Source organism: Aplidium turbinatum, chromosome 1 (assembly GCF_918807975.1).
Source record: "Aplidium turbinatum chromosome 1, kaAplTurb1.1, whole genome shotgun sequence".
Taxonomy (NCBI): domain Eukaryota; kingdom Metazoa; phylum Chordata; class Ascidiacea; order Aplousobranchia; family Polyclinidae; genus Aplidium; species Aplidium turbinatum.
This window is the reverse complement of record NC_137472.1, coordinates 17,287,952-17,305,944: the sequence shown is the minus strand read 5'-3', so window position 1 is coordinate 17,305,944 and position 17,993 is coordinate 17,287,952. Positions and strand designations below refer to the sequence as shown.

The window sequence follows — 17,993 nt, the reverse complement described above, 5'->3', positions numbered from 1 at the left end:
TTACAAAAAGTTTTGTCCCTTTACAGTATATTATGTTCGATTTTTCGTCATGTTGATGAAAACAGTTCATGCTGCATGGGATGGGGCAGCGCTAATCAAGAAAAAAAATTATCGTTATAGGACATTATCGGCGATAATTTTATCGTTTATCGTTATCGCTTAACTTTTTTTTGATTTATCGTTACCGCTTTAGGCATTTTTCGTTTATCGATTATCGTCATCGCTTAACTGAAAAATGAGTTATCGTGCCCAACACTGTGTACTGGTAGGTAACCAGTTATATGCCATGGGTGCTTTTTGCTACAATTGGCTTTCTAAAAAATAACGTGTTAAAATATTTTTTAAAATTTTTGTAATTTGCGGTGTGCGGTGCAGTGTCAAAGTTCCAGATAAATTGCAATGCGGTGCGCGGATAGATGAGTCAGTTGCGGTGCAGTGTGCAGATAAAAATTTTTGGTTTGCTGCATCTGTAAGACAGAGGTCTTTGCACTGAGTTCACATTCAGTGATCACACTCTCATTGTATCATACGTTGTACAAGTTGTTGTACAATGAAATGATTGTCGGAGGCATTTCACTGTTTGTGATGCTTGTGTACTCTAAGACGTATAATTTATTCCATGGCATATGCCAAGTCAAGTCTTTGATATCACTGTTTCTAATGTACGGTATATTTCGCATTGCTAGGCCCTGGCCCTAAGAGGCCATTGCATTTCTTTAGAGCAGCGTACTGTTCATAATCATAAGAGAAATAAAAGGCTATATTCAAAATGGCGTCGTATTACATATGTGTAAACTGACCGTTGAATTTACAAAAGATGTGTTGGACTATGTTGCAGATTGCAGAACGCATGGGATAGGCTATGTGTAACCAGTTAAGATTCATTGTATAGAATTTTAAACTTCCTGAAGAGTAAAAGAGATCTGTTTTGTGTTAATCATCTGGGCATTGTTAGCAGTCATCAATTTCACTTATGGTGAAACAAAAATTTATATTTGGATTATCTGAAAGATCGACACTATTTTGTTACTCCAAAAATGTGTTCGTGAAAACAATTCTATTCTTTTTTTTACTTGGATATTTTCAAAACCATGCTACTGGCGATAAACAGTTTGTCTCAAAAAGAAACCTAAATCATTCTGAAAACTTATCTGCTTGTACTATAAATATGGCTTCAAATTATGCATTAATACCATACAACAACAATGGGGTATTATCACAGTTTTATAAAACTAATAAAACATTTGCAATACCTCAACTTAAAAAGCAAATTTTGATTAAGCAAGACTGGAGCAAGAATGGAGTTGCTGGAGTAGTTTGGGAAGCGGTGAGTCAGTTTTGTGTGTTTTAAAGTTGAGGTGGATTTATTCCTTCAAATCGAAATCTCTAGCTTGTTTTGTCTTAATAGGATCGTTTAAAACAGCGGTTCCCAACCTGTGGGTCGCGACCCCAACTGGGGTCACCTGCTGGGTTTTTTTTTTCGCTGAGACTTTTCGGTCATTTGTCCGAAATGACTTGAAAAAATTCGGTCATTTTTTATTTATTTCGGTCATTTTTTCTGATGAATATACTTCCTTTCAAGTAACTGATACAAAAAAAAATTGCACTTCCTGACAACATTAAGTTTCGCTGAGAAACGTTGTCGTGTTTTATCTGAGAAAAGTTAGAACAGACAAACGTTTCTTCAATGTTCATCAGCAAAACTCAACCTTGCAACACCCGGCCGCAGACATCTTTTATTGCACACTAACACACGTTCAAAAATAACGCAAAACAAACATACGGTACAACGGAAAGGAATAAAAACAAGTAAGAGTGACCAAATAAAAACACGTTACGCTCTAATGGCTCGCAATTACAAAGTGAATTAACTCCTCAACAATTTCACCGCTCACGTTGTAGCGTACTGGCTTCGCGTTACTGTGCCAGTGCGCGTATGCCACGTCATAATTGAATGTTTTGTATGATGCAGCATTTAACCTCAAACGCATAAGTTTACTGGTATCTGCAGTTGAACAACGCAAGCGATTTCTTGTTGGAGTTCGCAACCGAGAAAGCAAACTGAATCCACGTTGTACGGTTGCGTTCTCTGCATTAAAAGTCAGCAAAGCATTAGCAATAGCTGCCAAACTTGGCCAATGTATGCCACGCTTCGTAGCTATTGTTAAAACTTTCTGCCATTTGTCACCTGGTTCGCAATCAATAATGTTAACAATTCAAGCATAGACACTAGACAGTGTGTATTGTGATTTATACGGTGCTTTGACTGCTTTCTTAATCCTTTGTGGCAAAGTATTTTATTCACCTAAGTGGCAAAGTATTTTATTCACAAAACCGCTTGCGTAAAATTTTCTCGGAACTTCATGGCGGACAAATGCGGCCGACGGAAGTGCGAGACCTAGCGGACAAATGTCGGTTTTTGTAGGTTAATCGCGGCCATGTTTGCGATGGCCGGCTTCAGTGTCGAGGCCTGAGTTGGAAGCTGTTTTAATTCGTATTCAGGTTAAGAAATTACGAAATCGTTTTACTGAAAAAGATCATCTTCTCTTTTTTCAATTTTGACAGGGTTTGAGGCTTCCCTTGCTTCCATTGAGGATACGCGCCTGAAGCTATTCAATACTTACCAAAAACGAAAAAATTCCAGTTAAATTGAAATGATTTCCCACCTGCTCATTAAAAAGTTATAAACAGTTATATTTTTGTAGGGCTTTTTGCGTCTACTCAATGGAGTACGACGTTGCAAAAACCATCACACAAAATCACTATCTATCGATGTGGAGTCAAACATTTCACAGAGGTTATCACCAGCTCCAAAGTTAACAACATTATGCAATATGCTGGGATAATTTCCCGACTGACGATCAATTTTTTCCACGACTCGAAGAAAAGATTTGAAAACACAGTGGCATTTCTAGAAAGTTGAAGTCTTTGAGTGTGTTATTTTCATGTTTGCGTTTATCACAAGCAATGAGACATTGGATCAACGTACAAAGGGATACTTCGTTGTTAATCGAGGTCTGGTCAATAACATTTCGAAAGGGTTGACCACCACCTCAAAAATTGAGAATATATGCAACATGCTGAGAAAATGTCCCGATTGACAGAACAGACCGATCAATCTCTACCAAGCAGTTTGACCTTTCCAAGGCAACGCAACATTGCGTCACACTTGAAGGCACCACGTCAGTTACGTTTGGGAAATGTTACTTCTGTATTTACGTTATCACATACAATAAGACATTGGATCAACGTTCAAACACTAAGTCTACGTCTTGTATTTCCGATTGACAAAAAATTGTAGAGTGGCGCAAGAAGCTTCTTTGCAGTCACTGAAATCGATGTGCGTGGGTACATATTTTTTCTGACATTTTGACCGAATTGACTATATATTTTTTCGGACATTTTGACCGAATTCACTATATTTTTTTCGGACATTTTGCTAAAAAATCGGTCAATGACCGATAAATGACCGAAAAAAAAAAACAGTTCACCTGACGATTTGCCTGGGGTTACCTGAGGCCTTCTGATTAGTTTAGAAATTTAGAAAGTTAACTCTTAACAATGGGCAGCTCACCACAGAGTGCATCGCGATTTTACTAGAGTCTAGTAAAAATCGCGATTTTACCACATGTGGTTTGTTTAGTAACTAGACAAACCAGAACATCCTAGGCAAAAATAATGCATTTTTTAAGCAAAAGTTGGTCTTGTGGTCGCGATTTTGTTGATATTTGTGAGAAAAAAGTTAAATTTTCAAACATTGAGCAGCTAGGACACAAGTTGAGAGCTAGGCTATTATTTCTGCATCAGTTGATAGCCTAGGCAAGCCAGTGTAGGCCCAGTGGTGTAGCAGCCACTTGGCGGTTCTGGCTCTGCGCCAGGGGCGGCAGGCTGCAAGGGGGTGACAAAATGAGGCTGCACAGTGCACACAGCATGAGAAATGAAGTAATGCAAAAATAAATAAAAAGTAAAACAAGAAAATGCTTTACAAAGAGACAGCTAGCACACCTTAAAAAATTTAAGGATAGAACATTCAACAGCTAAAAAGCTCGAAGATGATCTGCGTTGTGCTCTTGCAAAGACTACTCCAAGGATTTGAGATCTGGCTGAATAGAAGCAAGCACAGCCTTCTCTGAACAAATTGTTGTGTTGTTTATTTATTTATTTAGAAGTCAAATTTAATACAGGCCATAGGCGTCGATTTTTTCTTAGAAGAGAGGAATTCTGGGTGGGCGAGAGTTTTCAAACAGATTTCATTAAATGTGTATGTTTGCAAATTCGCAATGGTTCAGTCTTCAAAATGAGCATATTTTTACTTCGGCAAAAACGTTGCCGAGGCCAAACGGCAAAATTTGAAATTGCCTCGGCAATTACTGTGAATATTTAGTAGGAAAAGATTGTAGGTACTAAAACATGTAAAATGAGAAGCGAAAAATATACTAGAGTAGTCTATTACGAACGCATTGTTTGATTTGTTGTGATGTAATAATACCAAAAGTAGCGATAAAGCGAGCAACAAGATGCGCACGCTGTTACGGTAATTCACGTTAAAAAACTAACGGGGAGGGGAAAGTAAGTTAATTTTGGGTTGATTCAACGTTCGAGTCAGCACAAATCGATATAATTTTTCCGGCGGGTTATATCGCGTAACAACAATGCCCAATAAGAAATTTACGTTTGTTTTACACTAATTCGACATGTAGCGACGTTGAATTATCATAAAATAACGTTAATTGCTCAACCAGGTACAGGTAACAAATTAATAGCTCCCTGCGAGAAGATCGCCTCGATTTACGTAAGCTTATAAGCCAACATAATTTCGGCACAATTGGGACACTGCGAGCAACACAAAGTCTGTTTGATGAACTAGTCAGAATCGGTATCATCAGATGCTGTATCAGCTGGACGAGATAACGGAAAGCGAGGCGCAACAAGGAGTAGATGCTTACAATAATTTGACGTCTACTGGAGTCAATGCAAATAGGGTGATATTTTTATAAAAGAATCTCCCAGCTGGGCACGTGTCTAAGCGCCGGCGAAGTAGGAAGTAACCCAAATAAAGCATCCAGCAATAGTAAGATTGAATCAATCTCTTAGTCTGGTGTAGTCTTAAGAAAATTAGTTTTTTCTTGTAATCTTGTGGTCCTTACAATCACCTCGGCAATTGCCGACGCTAATTTCGAAAAGTGTGGTTAGTCTTTCTCACAAAGACTGCGTTTAGCGTCGCTGCAGCAATTAAGCTTTAATAGGTTGGATGTTTTCTTTCTTGCATCTTGCGATCTTATGAGCGCTGCTAAACTAAACAAACTTCTTTTATGTTTTCCGTTGCGACCTAAAAAGCGCGTGACTCGTGACCTGTTATCTTCAAAGTGGCGCCTTCGGATTAGCCGGATTTTGATTAGCAAAAGCGATTGTTTTAGTACGTCTTTAGTTTGTATCGGTTATTTTATTGTCATGTTCATTATGATGTCTTATTCACATTCCCTTACGCTGACCGGGAACTGAAGTTTCATTGTGACGTAACCAAAGTGAGACCATTCCGAGAAAAAATCAAATTGCCGACGCAAATTCGGAGAAAAAATCAAACGTGGCTTTCTCTCACCATGAATTGCCAGCTGTGGCAGTTGCCGTAGCAACAACAATGCAGTGAGGACCGCATTTTTTCCACGCAGCGTTGTTGCGAAATTGCTTTGTTCTGTCGGATACCTAGCGAGAGACATAGAGTAAAACAAGAAGTTGCGCTGCAGTTGGTTGGATAGTCCAGCGTTTAAGAAAAACGGAAATAATTGTAACGAACACTTCATAAGTGTCATGAAAACAGGGTGGGCGAAACATATTTTGCCCACCCTCGTTTCACGGCAGGGTGGGCGTCGCCCACCCGGCCCACCCTATTTCGACGCCTATGATACAGGCTATAGCCTATTAGCCTACTAGTTAGCTCCAAAAGTGCAGTGAAGGAGCATCAACCCAACTAATTTTATCCTTGAAGTCACCACAACTTGACAAATGTTATAAAAGGGTCACGGCACCAAAAAGGTTGGGAACCGCTGGTTAAAAGGTTTATATAAAAAGGTTTTAAAATTATTTAGACTTGAATGCCATGGTAAGATAGCCACAGCGGTGGTGGCCCAGGCATAGTAGTGGTACAGATATGAAACCATTGCTATTCCAGGCATCCAGAACAAGTTTTAAATTTTCTTAAATGTGTCAAACTTACAGTTACGGTACCACAGAAATAATATACAATATCTAAAGCCAATGCAACAAAGGCCATGTTTTAGAGTTTTTATAACAGTATTGACTGAGAATATTGCAAAACAAAGTTCTATTTCAATTTTTACTTTTCTGTTTGTTAATTTGCACTGTACCTGCATAATGTATGTCATTGCCCACGCCACATGTTGTGTGTACTAACGTAAATACATTTTTTACTTTCTTAAAACACCTTAACAGTCTGTTTCACTCCTATTGGAATATTCAAAAGTTTTTTTCAAATATATAGTATTGTTATAGGCTACGATTTTTGTATTTTTTTTACCGCTTTTTGTTGTGTTTTGTTTGCAACTTTGTATTAATTCATGCAATTGGTTATTATAGCCTATACCATATTAAACTTTGTCAATTTGCAGGCATTTGTATTGAGCGAATACATAACAAAGAACACTCCAATGCAGGAAAAGAAAGTTCTTGAACTTGGAGCAGGAACAGGCCTGGTTGGCATGGTGGCCATGGCATTAGGAGCTGACGTTACGTTTACAGATATCCACAAGGCTCTACCGTTGCTTCAAGAAAATATTGATATGAATTTTGTAACCAAAGATTTCACTGACAATGTATATGTTGAACCTGTCGTTCGTGAATTAGAGTGGGGTCAAAACTTAGACAACTTTTCAGAATATTTATATGACTACATTTTAGGAGCAGATATCATCTACAGAGAAGATACGTTTGATGATTTATTAGAAACTCTCCATTTCTTGACCAGCTGTAAGCAAAATAAAAATCGTACAAAAATTCTATTATCTTCTAAATTGCGTTATGATCGAGTAGATGTATTTGTTGCAAAGCTAAAAAAGAAGTTTACAACCATTCAAAAAGTATATGAAGAAAGCAATAACGATGTAGTGATATATGAGTGTTTTTAAAATATATTTATTGCCTGCTGTATTCTTTTGACTTAATAAAAAGACAAGCCTTCAACCTTAGAATGTGTAATTGACGGCAAAAGATTGAACAGCGTAGAGTTGTTTTAATCTTGCTATGGGTCATTCGATATATTATATGGTAGGCCTATTGTTCTTAGTTCATTTTATCCATTTGATTGTTAAGGGTTTATTTTTAACCCTCTTTGAATGTAATATATTTCATTGTACTATTTTTTTTTTCATTATCGTGAAATCACTTTTATTGTTCAAAAAGCGATGGTTTTGTGCTGCATGCAAGTACACATGTTTCTTGTACACACTTATCGTAGTGTTTGATCGTTTTTTCTTGTGATACTGATACGTATAGCTATTTAGATTTCTGGAGTGGAAGTGAAAACTAGTAGCTCAACTTGAACTTCAAAAAAACACTAGAATAATATATAGTTTCACTTTGTTGTATTTTACTGAAACGCGATGAAAACATACTCAGGCTTATTTTCTCAAGTAATTTTGTGTTATGACTAGGTAAAACATCAAGGCATTTATTTCGATTGGTTGTCTTGAATACAGTTTTGTTGCTATTTTATATTGTTCTTCGCCTACTGCATTATTCTAAGTTTGGCATCGTGTTGTATCACTGCCACTGTTTGCAAACGGAAAGCTGATACAAATTCTACTACGTAGTACCTGTTTTTCTGCTAGCTCGTCTTTTGCAACCAACACAATACTCATCATGCTTTGCGTGTTTGAAGATATGGATGTTGTTTCATCTGCAGAGAGTGTGCACTGTGCACCATCACTTCTGCTTTCATTGATGACAATATCATAACTTTTCAAGCTCTCAATCGTAAAACTTACATTAGTTTGTAACGCATTGTCACTTGTCTTCCAACCAATGGATTTATGAACTAATGTGAACGGGCTATCAATCTTTGCACTCAGCTCTTCAGAGTGATCTGCTTTGTATCTGTTTTTGTTTTTATAATTGATTGTGATATGGACCATTTTGAGTCTGATGTAAAATAGACATAAGTAAAATAAATAATACTGTGCAGAGACGTAATTGCATGCATGAATAACTCCGGTATATTCCAAAAAACGTACACGACTCTAAAATAATGGCGTAGGCAATATACCGTAAGATGAAACAACTACACGCCCAGTCAAGTATATACGAAGTCAGTTTTTTCCAGTGACGCCCAGACATTTTGGATTTTCTGAATTATTGCATTCATTGTTTTCTGTTCACTTGTCAGCTATGTCCCTGCCTTCGTGCATGTCTAAGCTCCTCGTAATTGGTGCTGTTATTTAATGTCATAATATCATAGTTTTCAAGCAATAACGACTACGAAATGCAAGAATGTGGTCGTAACAAGCTTTTTGCTGCTGTGGTTTGAGATATATTTGACTGTTTATTCGTGATAATTATTTTAAAACTTCACCTAAACCTATTGATAATTTGCATACCATACTCATTCGATTGTATGCCGCATGTGATAGTGCTAAAAATTTAACGTAAGCCGTGCATGTCCATGGCGTTTAATGTAAAGTGCAATCGGTTAAGCGTTGTGCACACGAACGATCCATTATGATTGTGGGAAATGTTTATCCTCGGACTTACAAAGCTTCTTCTAGAACTTAATCCTGACAGCTTCGCATGCTTGTAGAGGCTTTGAACCACTGACGCAGGCTGGATCACCGAGATTGCAGAGTGAAGTTTTCGAGTGTTGTCTGTGAATTGTTTTGTCCTTGTCGCTGAATGGAGAGCGCTTGAGTACACACTGTAGCGATCCATTATTTCAACATATAAGTTTTCCTGCCTCTTACTAAAGTTTCTGTAATTTTCTATGCAACTGCTCCCAAAGAAAATAGAAAAAAGGGCGCACACAATAAAATGGTTTGTTCGTCCTTTGACGAGAGCTCTATCAAATCGGACTAGCTCTATCAAGCAGCCCAGTTAGACCAGTTCAGCTCTCAGAAAACATTAAATTGATTGTTTAGTTAAAAATGTAATGAGTTGTAATAATGTTTCCCTGTTCCGTAATTTCAATAATGTTTCCCTGTTCTGTAATTTCACTATTCTGTAATGTATAAATTTAAATTGTGTTAGAGACCTACAATATTATATGAACACCTTCTGATAACTTAAAATTATAATTCGAATAACAATTGTGTGGAAATTATTTCATGGAGTCAGATAGCCAAACTAGATAAATAGAAATTTCACCAAGCAGTTAGACAGCCTTAATATCAATTCAAATATAACCAAACCATTCTCATACTTAAACTTATACTTAAATATAAACTATCCTTATACTTAAATAAAATACAACCTAAATAAAATATAACCACAACACCAGCGCTGCTTGGTGTTGCGTATTTTCTCTGTTTCACCTGTAATTTTCTGATTGGTTGAAACGCTGTTTCACTTTGCACCAAAAAAATTCTTTGTAAATGATTGAAAATTGCAGAAAAAAATTAAATACAAACCTAGTAATTTTTTTCAACTTTTAGAAAATACAAGGCTTCCTCTTTTTAAAAAAGTAACACCCATGCAATTTGCCGAACAAAGACTAGAGTTATGGTGATTGCAAACAGTGTGTTTTTTTAGGGCTCGGGCTCTTTGTGCCTAGGCTACTTGTTTAACCACTTGTCTTGATCAATCAACAACCGGTAGTAGGCCATGGCTACTACTCAGGTCGCGAAACGCCTGAACATTCAGTGTATCGTTTTCAAGTCTTCTTTGCAAGAAAAAATTAAAACTGTTTTCGCAATAGATCATTCTTCGACCTGAGGTTGTTCTATTGTTTGACATTTCAGACGTTGCAAAGGCTGTAATAATCAATCAATCATTTTATTTTTCGTCATTAACGCGTCCGGGTGGAAAAAGATACTAACTACAAAAATCGATATAAACCTACCAGCACGTTAAAGAACGGGAAAAGGTGGCAAAACCTTGAAAGGTTTAAAACGTGCCTGAATGAAAAATTATGTAGTAGGCTGTATATCAGTAGTTAACACGGCCACAAAACCCAAAAAACAAATAGCAAAAAATAAAACAGAGAGAAGCACACATGTAGTAATGAATGTCAGCCTAATGAAAAGTGTTGTGGATTAAATTTGCCAGTTCCAATATTGATGTGGATGAGCAGTCATAATAATAGGATGGAGAGAGAAAACCGGACATAAAAAAAGCATTCGATATTTTTCTCCTAGTTCTTGTGCGTAGCTTTGTGCAAAGTAAAGTTAACCAGTGTCTAGTAGGGTGTACCATTTTTCAAAAAGTTTTTAGAAATTAGTGCGCCTATGTATTACGGGTTTCCACCTTTGTTAAAAAGTATTTTGGTAGAGTTTCAGAATTTTCCCGCCAAAACTGTGGTTCTGCCGCCCTTTTTTCAAAATGACGGCCAGATAAGATGTTATGAAAATCTACAGCCTTAAACTAGCGTAATATGATCATATAATATGTCGATTACCGGTACGGTGTTGTTATCGGATGTGAAAATAAACGAGAAAGTAGCCTACGTGCTAATTTTTCTCTCAGGCTGATTTACATAATCACATCACCGACTAGAAAAGTTTATGCATACATGCATTTTAAGGTTAAAATGACAATAAGATGCTCTTTTTATGTAAATCTGCAGTCCAAAACAGTGTGGTCACATCTATATGTAAAAATTTACTTTACAAAATTGTTGCCGTAGAGCATTTTTGACTCCAAATTCGTGTTCTGCGACCCCAAAAACCTACTAACTAGTTTACAGTAGCCTACTTAGTTACTAAACTACCTACTTATTAACTCATGGGCGGCAGCAGAGTATCCCACGGCAGACTAAAATGTTCGAAAAACCGAAGTGAACTCCCCAACTGGGTAAATGCTTTACTTCTACACGACGAAGATCATCATTAGCTACATTAACTCGAAGAGTAGCTAGTGATCGTACGCAAGTTACAAGATTTAGATCAGTTATGCCACTGAATGAGACGGCCGGTGAAGCACACCCGTCACTGGCACAAAGACCAAAAAGAAAGTAACTTACTTTTCGGCGCGGAAAATCCACTGTAGATCAGGTCACACTGTTGACCCAAGACATCGAGGACTGCTTTGAGGCAAAAAAGAAGGCCGGCGCTGTCTTTCTAGATCTCACAGCTGCCTACGATACTGTATGGCATCGCGGCCTTACTTACAAGCTGCTTCGCCTGCTTCCTGACCGACATATGGTCCATAAAATTATGATTATGGAACTTGTCAGGGATCGAAGCTTCACCCTCACCACCGGAAATCCACTGCGAAGCAGACTGAATCGCCTGAAAAACGGCGTTCCACAGGGATCGGTCCTGGCTCCACTTCTTTTCAACATCTACACCCACGACCTGCCAACCACGGTCTCCGCAAAATACGCTTATGCGGACGATCTGGCAATTCTCCACTCCACAAAGTCGTAGAAAAACCTAGAAGACACCTTGAGCCAGGACATGCAAACCATCTCAGCTTATCTCCAGAACTGGCGACTGAAACTCAGCGAAACCAAAACTGTGGCAGCAGCTTTCCACCTACACAATCGGGAAGCTGATCGTGAGCTACATGTCCGCAACAACGGAAAACCTCTGTCCTTCTGCCCCGAGCCAAGGTATCTTGGGGTGACACTAGACAGATCGCTCACATACCGCCACCATTTGGTGTCACTGCGCAAGAAACTGACATCCCGCGCTGCACTACTGAAGCGCCTGGCAGGCTCTAGCTGGGGGGCGAGGGCTGACACTTTGCGAATAGCAGCCTTAGCCCTTGTCTACTCTTCTGCAGAGTACTGTGCACCTGTCTGGAGTGTCTGGTGCTGCAGTGCTCACTGCCACAACATCGACACTGCCATAAACAGCGCCCTGAGCACAGTGACCGGATGCCTGCGTCCCACACCATTGGACAATTTCCCCATTCTCGCTGGCATCCAACCTGCTGAGCTTCGTCGCGAAGAAGCCACTTTGTCCCTCGGTCGACGGGCACTGGAGCCTAACCATCTTCTCCACCACAAGATCTCTGCCTTCCCAAACGGGCACACCCGCCGACTGAAATCAAGACACCCATTCGTGCCAGCCGCTCGGCTTCTGATCAACGAAGCTGATGAACAAGACATCTCTGCGGCTACTTGGGCGGACCATAAATGGAATTCTGAATGAAGGTCAAGCACCATCAGACTCCATTCATTCATCCCCAACGCCGACACACGCCCCATCGGCCAGACACTACAGAGACAGGCATGGGTGCGCCTCAACCGTCTCCGTACGGGTGTCGGGATTTTCCGCTCAACCATGCACCAATGGGGAATGGCTTCTTCCTCCTCCTCCTGTGAATGTGGTGCCGAGGAACAGACCGCAGACCACATCATCAATGACTGTACCATCTTCAAGCCACCTAACGGAGCTGAAGGTTTGCGCGTCATGGATGATGAAACTAAAGACTGGCTGCTCTCTAGCAGCCTTCCAGTGTAGTCCAGGAACATCGTGAATCTGGGGTGGTAAAAGGATAGACCCTCGGCTCCAGAAGCTTAGACGACGACGATGAGAGACAAAAGTCACAGAACGATCAACCAATCCATCGTGATAGCAAGGGAGGAAATTCGCCAGGTATGGAAACATCATTTTGGCGTGGGTTTGGTATTTGGTAAGAAAAACGAAAAACAATCTGAACAGAGCAGGAATCGTGTAAGGTTATTGTTAAAAATGCGGATATAGACCGGCATCTGAGGAATTTGTATGAAACTTGATATCAACTAGAACTTGATTCCAGGCGAGAGAGGAATAATAGTGATTCATTTAAAAAAACGTTTGCATGATATGGAAGAAAATCTCAAGGATCCTCTGGATATATGTAAGACTACTTGGTCAATTCGGCCAATTCTCATGCATTCTGGTATCATTGACTGGGAGAAAGATCTGGAACATTTGAAAATTCAGCTCCAGCGAGATCAAGTAGGTTGCGCATTGGGCAGAGATGCTATGCAGAAGAGACGGGACAGCTAGAGAAAAACGACACAGCGCAGCTGTTGAAAGGAAACAGAAAGAGGATGTTGCTGACAATTTGAAAACAGTAAAGTTGGACTTAAGTACAGATGAAGAAACAGAAAGTGACAGTGACAACTGGAAAACTCCTGAAAGGAAGACAAAGAAAATGGGTATTATGTCGCCTACAGCTTTAGTCGGCTGCATAGCCGAGTGGTGAGAGCGTTGGAACGGCAATCGAAAGGGCGCCGGTTCGACACCGCTCATGAGCATGCGGCTGTGTCTTTAGCAAGACACTTAAAGGCATGTTTGAAGGTGGACACGAAGATTGGCTTCCTTGCTTTCCCGTCCACTTAATCTAAATCTTCAACCACCGGGTGTAAGCCTGGATACGACAAAAAAAAAGCTTTAACATCTGATCGACTTGGATTGAGCTATCGGCAAAGAACAATTTTCGCTGTGGCTCAAGCGTCCGGCTGTTCCAGACAATGGTTCACCTAATCAAACGTCATATAAAAAACCGTTCAAGTCTACTGAATATTACGTCATGGAAGTTGCTAGAAAATGTGCCAAAATTGCACCATCGTTCATAAGACTTGTGTCAAACCTGTTTGGACCTGTTTGGGCCTGTTTCAGTTTGAAACCTGTTTAAACAGGAAATATTACATCAGCTTTAAACACCTGTTTGAATGACTTCATAATTGTTTTTCATTATTGCGTCACAGTACTGCATATGTGAGTTTGAGATATTGCTATCTATTCTGGTCATTCGTAAAATGATTGTTTGAAAGTTGGTCGCACATTTAACTGTTGGCTTAGTGCTTGCTAGCTGGACAAAAGTTCCGTCTTTTATCCAAGTAATCTGTATCGTAGTGACAGTTTTTAGTTTTCGATAGCCGCGGGCTAATTTTACAGGAATACACTTATTGAATAGACGTTTCAAGGAGTGTTTCTTTTTCGGTCGATACATACAGACGAACGGATTCGGGAATCTTATGTTACAATTTTCCCACGAAGAGATTATGGTTTACCGCTGTGACCACCGGCATACAAGTCAAAGATACTAATATCTCAGTCACAACATCTCATAGACTGGCTAATAAGACTAGGTCCTCTCACTACGAAAATATCAGAGATGAGTTCCAGGCCCCTGATTTGGCAATAATTTACTGGGACTGTGAGATTCTGAAAATGAGAGGAAATGTTTCATCAGAACAGTGCTGTGTATAATGTGTCTGGCGTTGTTTTGATGACGAAGGTAATGCAGAAATGAAGCAGCTGCTGGGGGTGCCTGAGCTAGGCTACCAGACGGCACCGGATCATCTCAGGAACAGGCCGTAGTAAAATTGGTGGAAGACTGGAGAGTGAAAGGTGCCATTGGTGGTAGGTGTTTAATACGACTGCAGCCAATTCAGAGAAGGTGCTTGTACATTGCTCGAGGCAACAACTGGAAAAGCAATTTGGAATTTACTGATCAAGAGTGGCAATAAATGCCAGTATCAGAATGGAAAAATGTCAGTGATTAGGCTATAAGAAACTAAACAAATTTGTTTTGAACGTAAAGGTGGTCAATGGTATTGCGGAATGCGGGATTAAGCTAATCAGTGATTTTATTGACAAGTGTTCTGACGAGAGCCACCGGCAAGCTCTCTTGCTTGTCATGCAAAGGCACAGAGAACAGTTCTCAGATTACAAAAAAGCTACCTTAGCCAAACTCAATAGTTAAAGAAATGCATCAAGAATTCAGTGAATTGAGTGTTTGCATAACTCTGGTAGTCTATATAGCCTATGTTGATGAAATACTGAGAAGTGAAATCAATCAGCGCTGAAGCATAAGGAATAGCATGCAGAAGAAACAGGGATGGATCATGTTTGAGAGTGATTAACTCAATTTGTTTGTAAATGAATCGTGTTGTTATTTCAAAAGTTTTACAATATTTTAGGAATATTCATTCTGGGGTGAGGTATTCTTGGTCAGGTTGTGTCCATGTCTGTAAAATTTCACCATAAATTTCAAGTGGTAAAATTTCACTTTCCAAATTGTTGTCGTAGAGCATTTTCGACTCCAAATTCGTGTTCTGTGACCCCAAAAACCCCGTAATCGACATATTACATGATCACATTACGCCAGTTTAAGCCGCACTAATTTCTAAAAACTTTTTACAAAATGGTACACCCTAGTGTCCAGTAACCACTGTATGGCAAAAAAGCAAGGTTATTTGAAATCCTATGTCAAGTAGTATAAGTTCTTTTAGCAACAGTTAGTTTGGTTTTGAATCTTTATCCTCGGACTGACAAAGCCTTGATAGGTTATTCCTGATAGTTTCGCATACTCGTAGAGGCTCTTGACGCAGGCCGGTTACCGAGATTGGCAGAGTGAAGTTTTCAATTGTTGAAGTGTTGTTGCCAGAGAATTCTTCTATCCACTAGGTGCCGCTTAATGGAAAGCAGTCCTGAAAGTGCGTTACTCAAGCGCACTCCCCGAGAGTCGAACCAGCGCCGCGTGATGACCAGGAAGGGTTTACTTTTCTTCAATTTTGCTTGAACAGTTTTCCAGATATGTTGGATCCATTATCATACGCTTGGCCAACGCAGTGTTTCATGTCAAGGTACAGTTGGTCAAGCAAAAATAGTACCGTACACGCTTAGTCAAAGCAGCACTAGTTTTCAAGTTAGCACAACATAAAACTTCAGTGATACAGAGATCAACAGGCTTAACAGCATCAGGTTTTACGTGTTGAAGCAGTTTAACATAGTCTGACATAATACGAGAATGATTTGTTCTTGATGAGAAACATTTAAAGTAGCCTACGGCACGGCATCTACAATGATTGAAAAACACTTTTAACCAAGCGTTTCATTCTAAAATTGTTTATGTTTAACTTGGTAAATTTTTATTTCAGTAGTAAAAGTTTGCTCCCCTCAAAACGAAAAACTACTCATTTTTCCTTTACAGTGTTATGCTAGGGGGGAAAGTTGCCCGACTTTCTCCTCCCTTTCGGAGCCCCTGTCTACTCGTAGAACTTAGTATTAACTCATCTAACTTTCTGCAGACAGCTTTTTCAAGTTTAGATGTTAAAAGTAGATCTTATTTCATTTAAGTTTGTGTTACGAAGTAGGTAAATCCGTTTTCGACACTTAAGCACCTAAAAAATAAGGTAACTTGTGGAAGGACCAAGGAGTAGTCATAGTCACCCTCCCCCGCACTGTCATTCGCATCCAAAAGTCTTCATCCAATCATCGACGGTGAAACTTTTATCCCAGATAAAACAAAGGATACCTACGACCAGAACAGGTAACAAAAAAAAACCTGCCAGGACTAAACCAAAAATGAGAACGACACGATCGTCTTACAAATGAGTCATAAAGAGAATGAAACAGCCACACAGGGTACCACTAAATACCCATTGTCGGGCACTGTTAGTGCTGCCAGATGTTTTTGACTAAAAGTAGTATTTATTCTATTGAAGCAAATTGGAATTAATAGAAAATTAAAAAATACAGCACTCTGTATAGCCGTTAAATTTTTTTCGCAACTGGGAAGCAAAAGTAGCCTAAGTTTTCCAAGCAAAGCTTGCGGATCCGGCAGCCCATAAAAATTGTCAGGCACTGTCGGTATTTTGGAAAAACCTAGAACATCACACAACTGAGGCGAAAGAGAAAATTTAATTGAGTCCTGTCTTTGTCATGAGTTACCAAAGGGGGTGGGGGGGACTTATATACCAGTCCCAGGTATACAAGTCCCCCCCACCCCCCTTGGTAAGTCATGACAAAGACAGGACTCAATGGACATGGCTCTTTCGCCTTAGTTGTGTGATATTCTAGGCGTTACCCGTATTTTCAGGGATTGGCAGACATTTTAAAGGACTGTCAGACCATAATCTTAACCTTCAATTATAACCCTAACCGTAATTCAAAAAACTAGTCCAATTGGAATTGGCAACCGTGACAATGACTGAAAATGCCTGACAATGGATATTTAGAGGTAGCCTACCGGCCGGCGGCCACTGATACCGAACAACTGAAATAGCACGACGTCAAAGCCTCCAGCTCTCACCCAGTGGCGGATTCAGAACGTAATTTATGGGTGGGCCTAGAAAATATCTTGGTGGGCCTTCACCAGTAATGCCACGGCGGGCCAGCATACAAAAACTAAGTGTTACTGAATATCTTTTACAAATGCTGTGAAATAGTGATGCCACAGACAATTTAGTGTCACTTGGTTGTTCTAGTGTTAAACATTAATATGTTTTTTTTTCAAGAATCTGATTTTGGGTGGGCCCACTGTCAATCTGGGTGGTCCTGTACCAATCAGGCCCACCCGGTAGATCCGCCCCTGCTCTCACCTGGAATACAATAGACGTGAGCCAAACAAAAAATTCGGACAATACCTGAGCGCACACTGGAAAAACAACGCAATTGGAATGCAAAGCAACCTACATCTTCACCGTCAGAGCGCAACACCAGGTTTCTCTTGGAACGAGCTCAAGTTTCGTATTAATCTTGGATTTCATCTGAATACGTTGTTTTTCTCATAAATTGATGGATTTTCATTCGTTTGGTCATAATATCGCATTGAGGGTCGCATAAAGAAATGGCTGGTCGCATAAAGAAATCAAAGTGGGTCGCGAACTGAAAAAGGTTAGGAAGAACTGCTTTAAGCCGACCTGCGGTACTGTAATTTAATTTAGACTTTTCCTGACATCTGGTTAAATTGTTTTCCTACCCTGTATGCTTGTTCTGGACTTACCAAATTTAGTTAATGCTCACCTTTCAAGTAGTCGAATTGTTGTAGGCTTGTTATTAGCTACAAACCTAAACTGAATAGGCCTATCACAAAGACCTCATTTAGGA

At 39.6% G+C, this 17,993-nt stretch overlaps 1 protein-coding gene across 1 annotated transcript; it reads left to right on the top strand.

Moving 5' to 3' along the window:
* The first annotated feature begins 1,040 nt into the window (after positions 1–1,040).
* Positions 1,041–9,305, top strand: LOC145771611 (protein N-lysine methyltransferase METTL21A-like). Its single transcript, XM_082583329.1, has 2 exons — positions 1,041–1,327; positions 6,627–9,305. The coding sequence occupies exons 1-2, from the start codon at positions 1,169–1,171 to the stop codon at positions 7,140–7,142; spliced, it is 675 nt and encodes a 224-aa protein (XP_082439455.1). The 5' UTR covers positions 1,041–1,168; the 3' UTR covers positions 7,143–9,305.
* Positions 9,306–17,993: the final 8,688 nt, after the last annotated feature.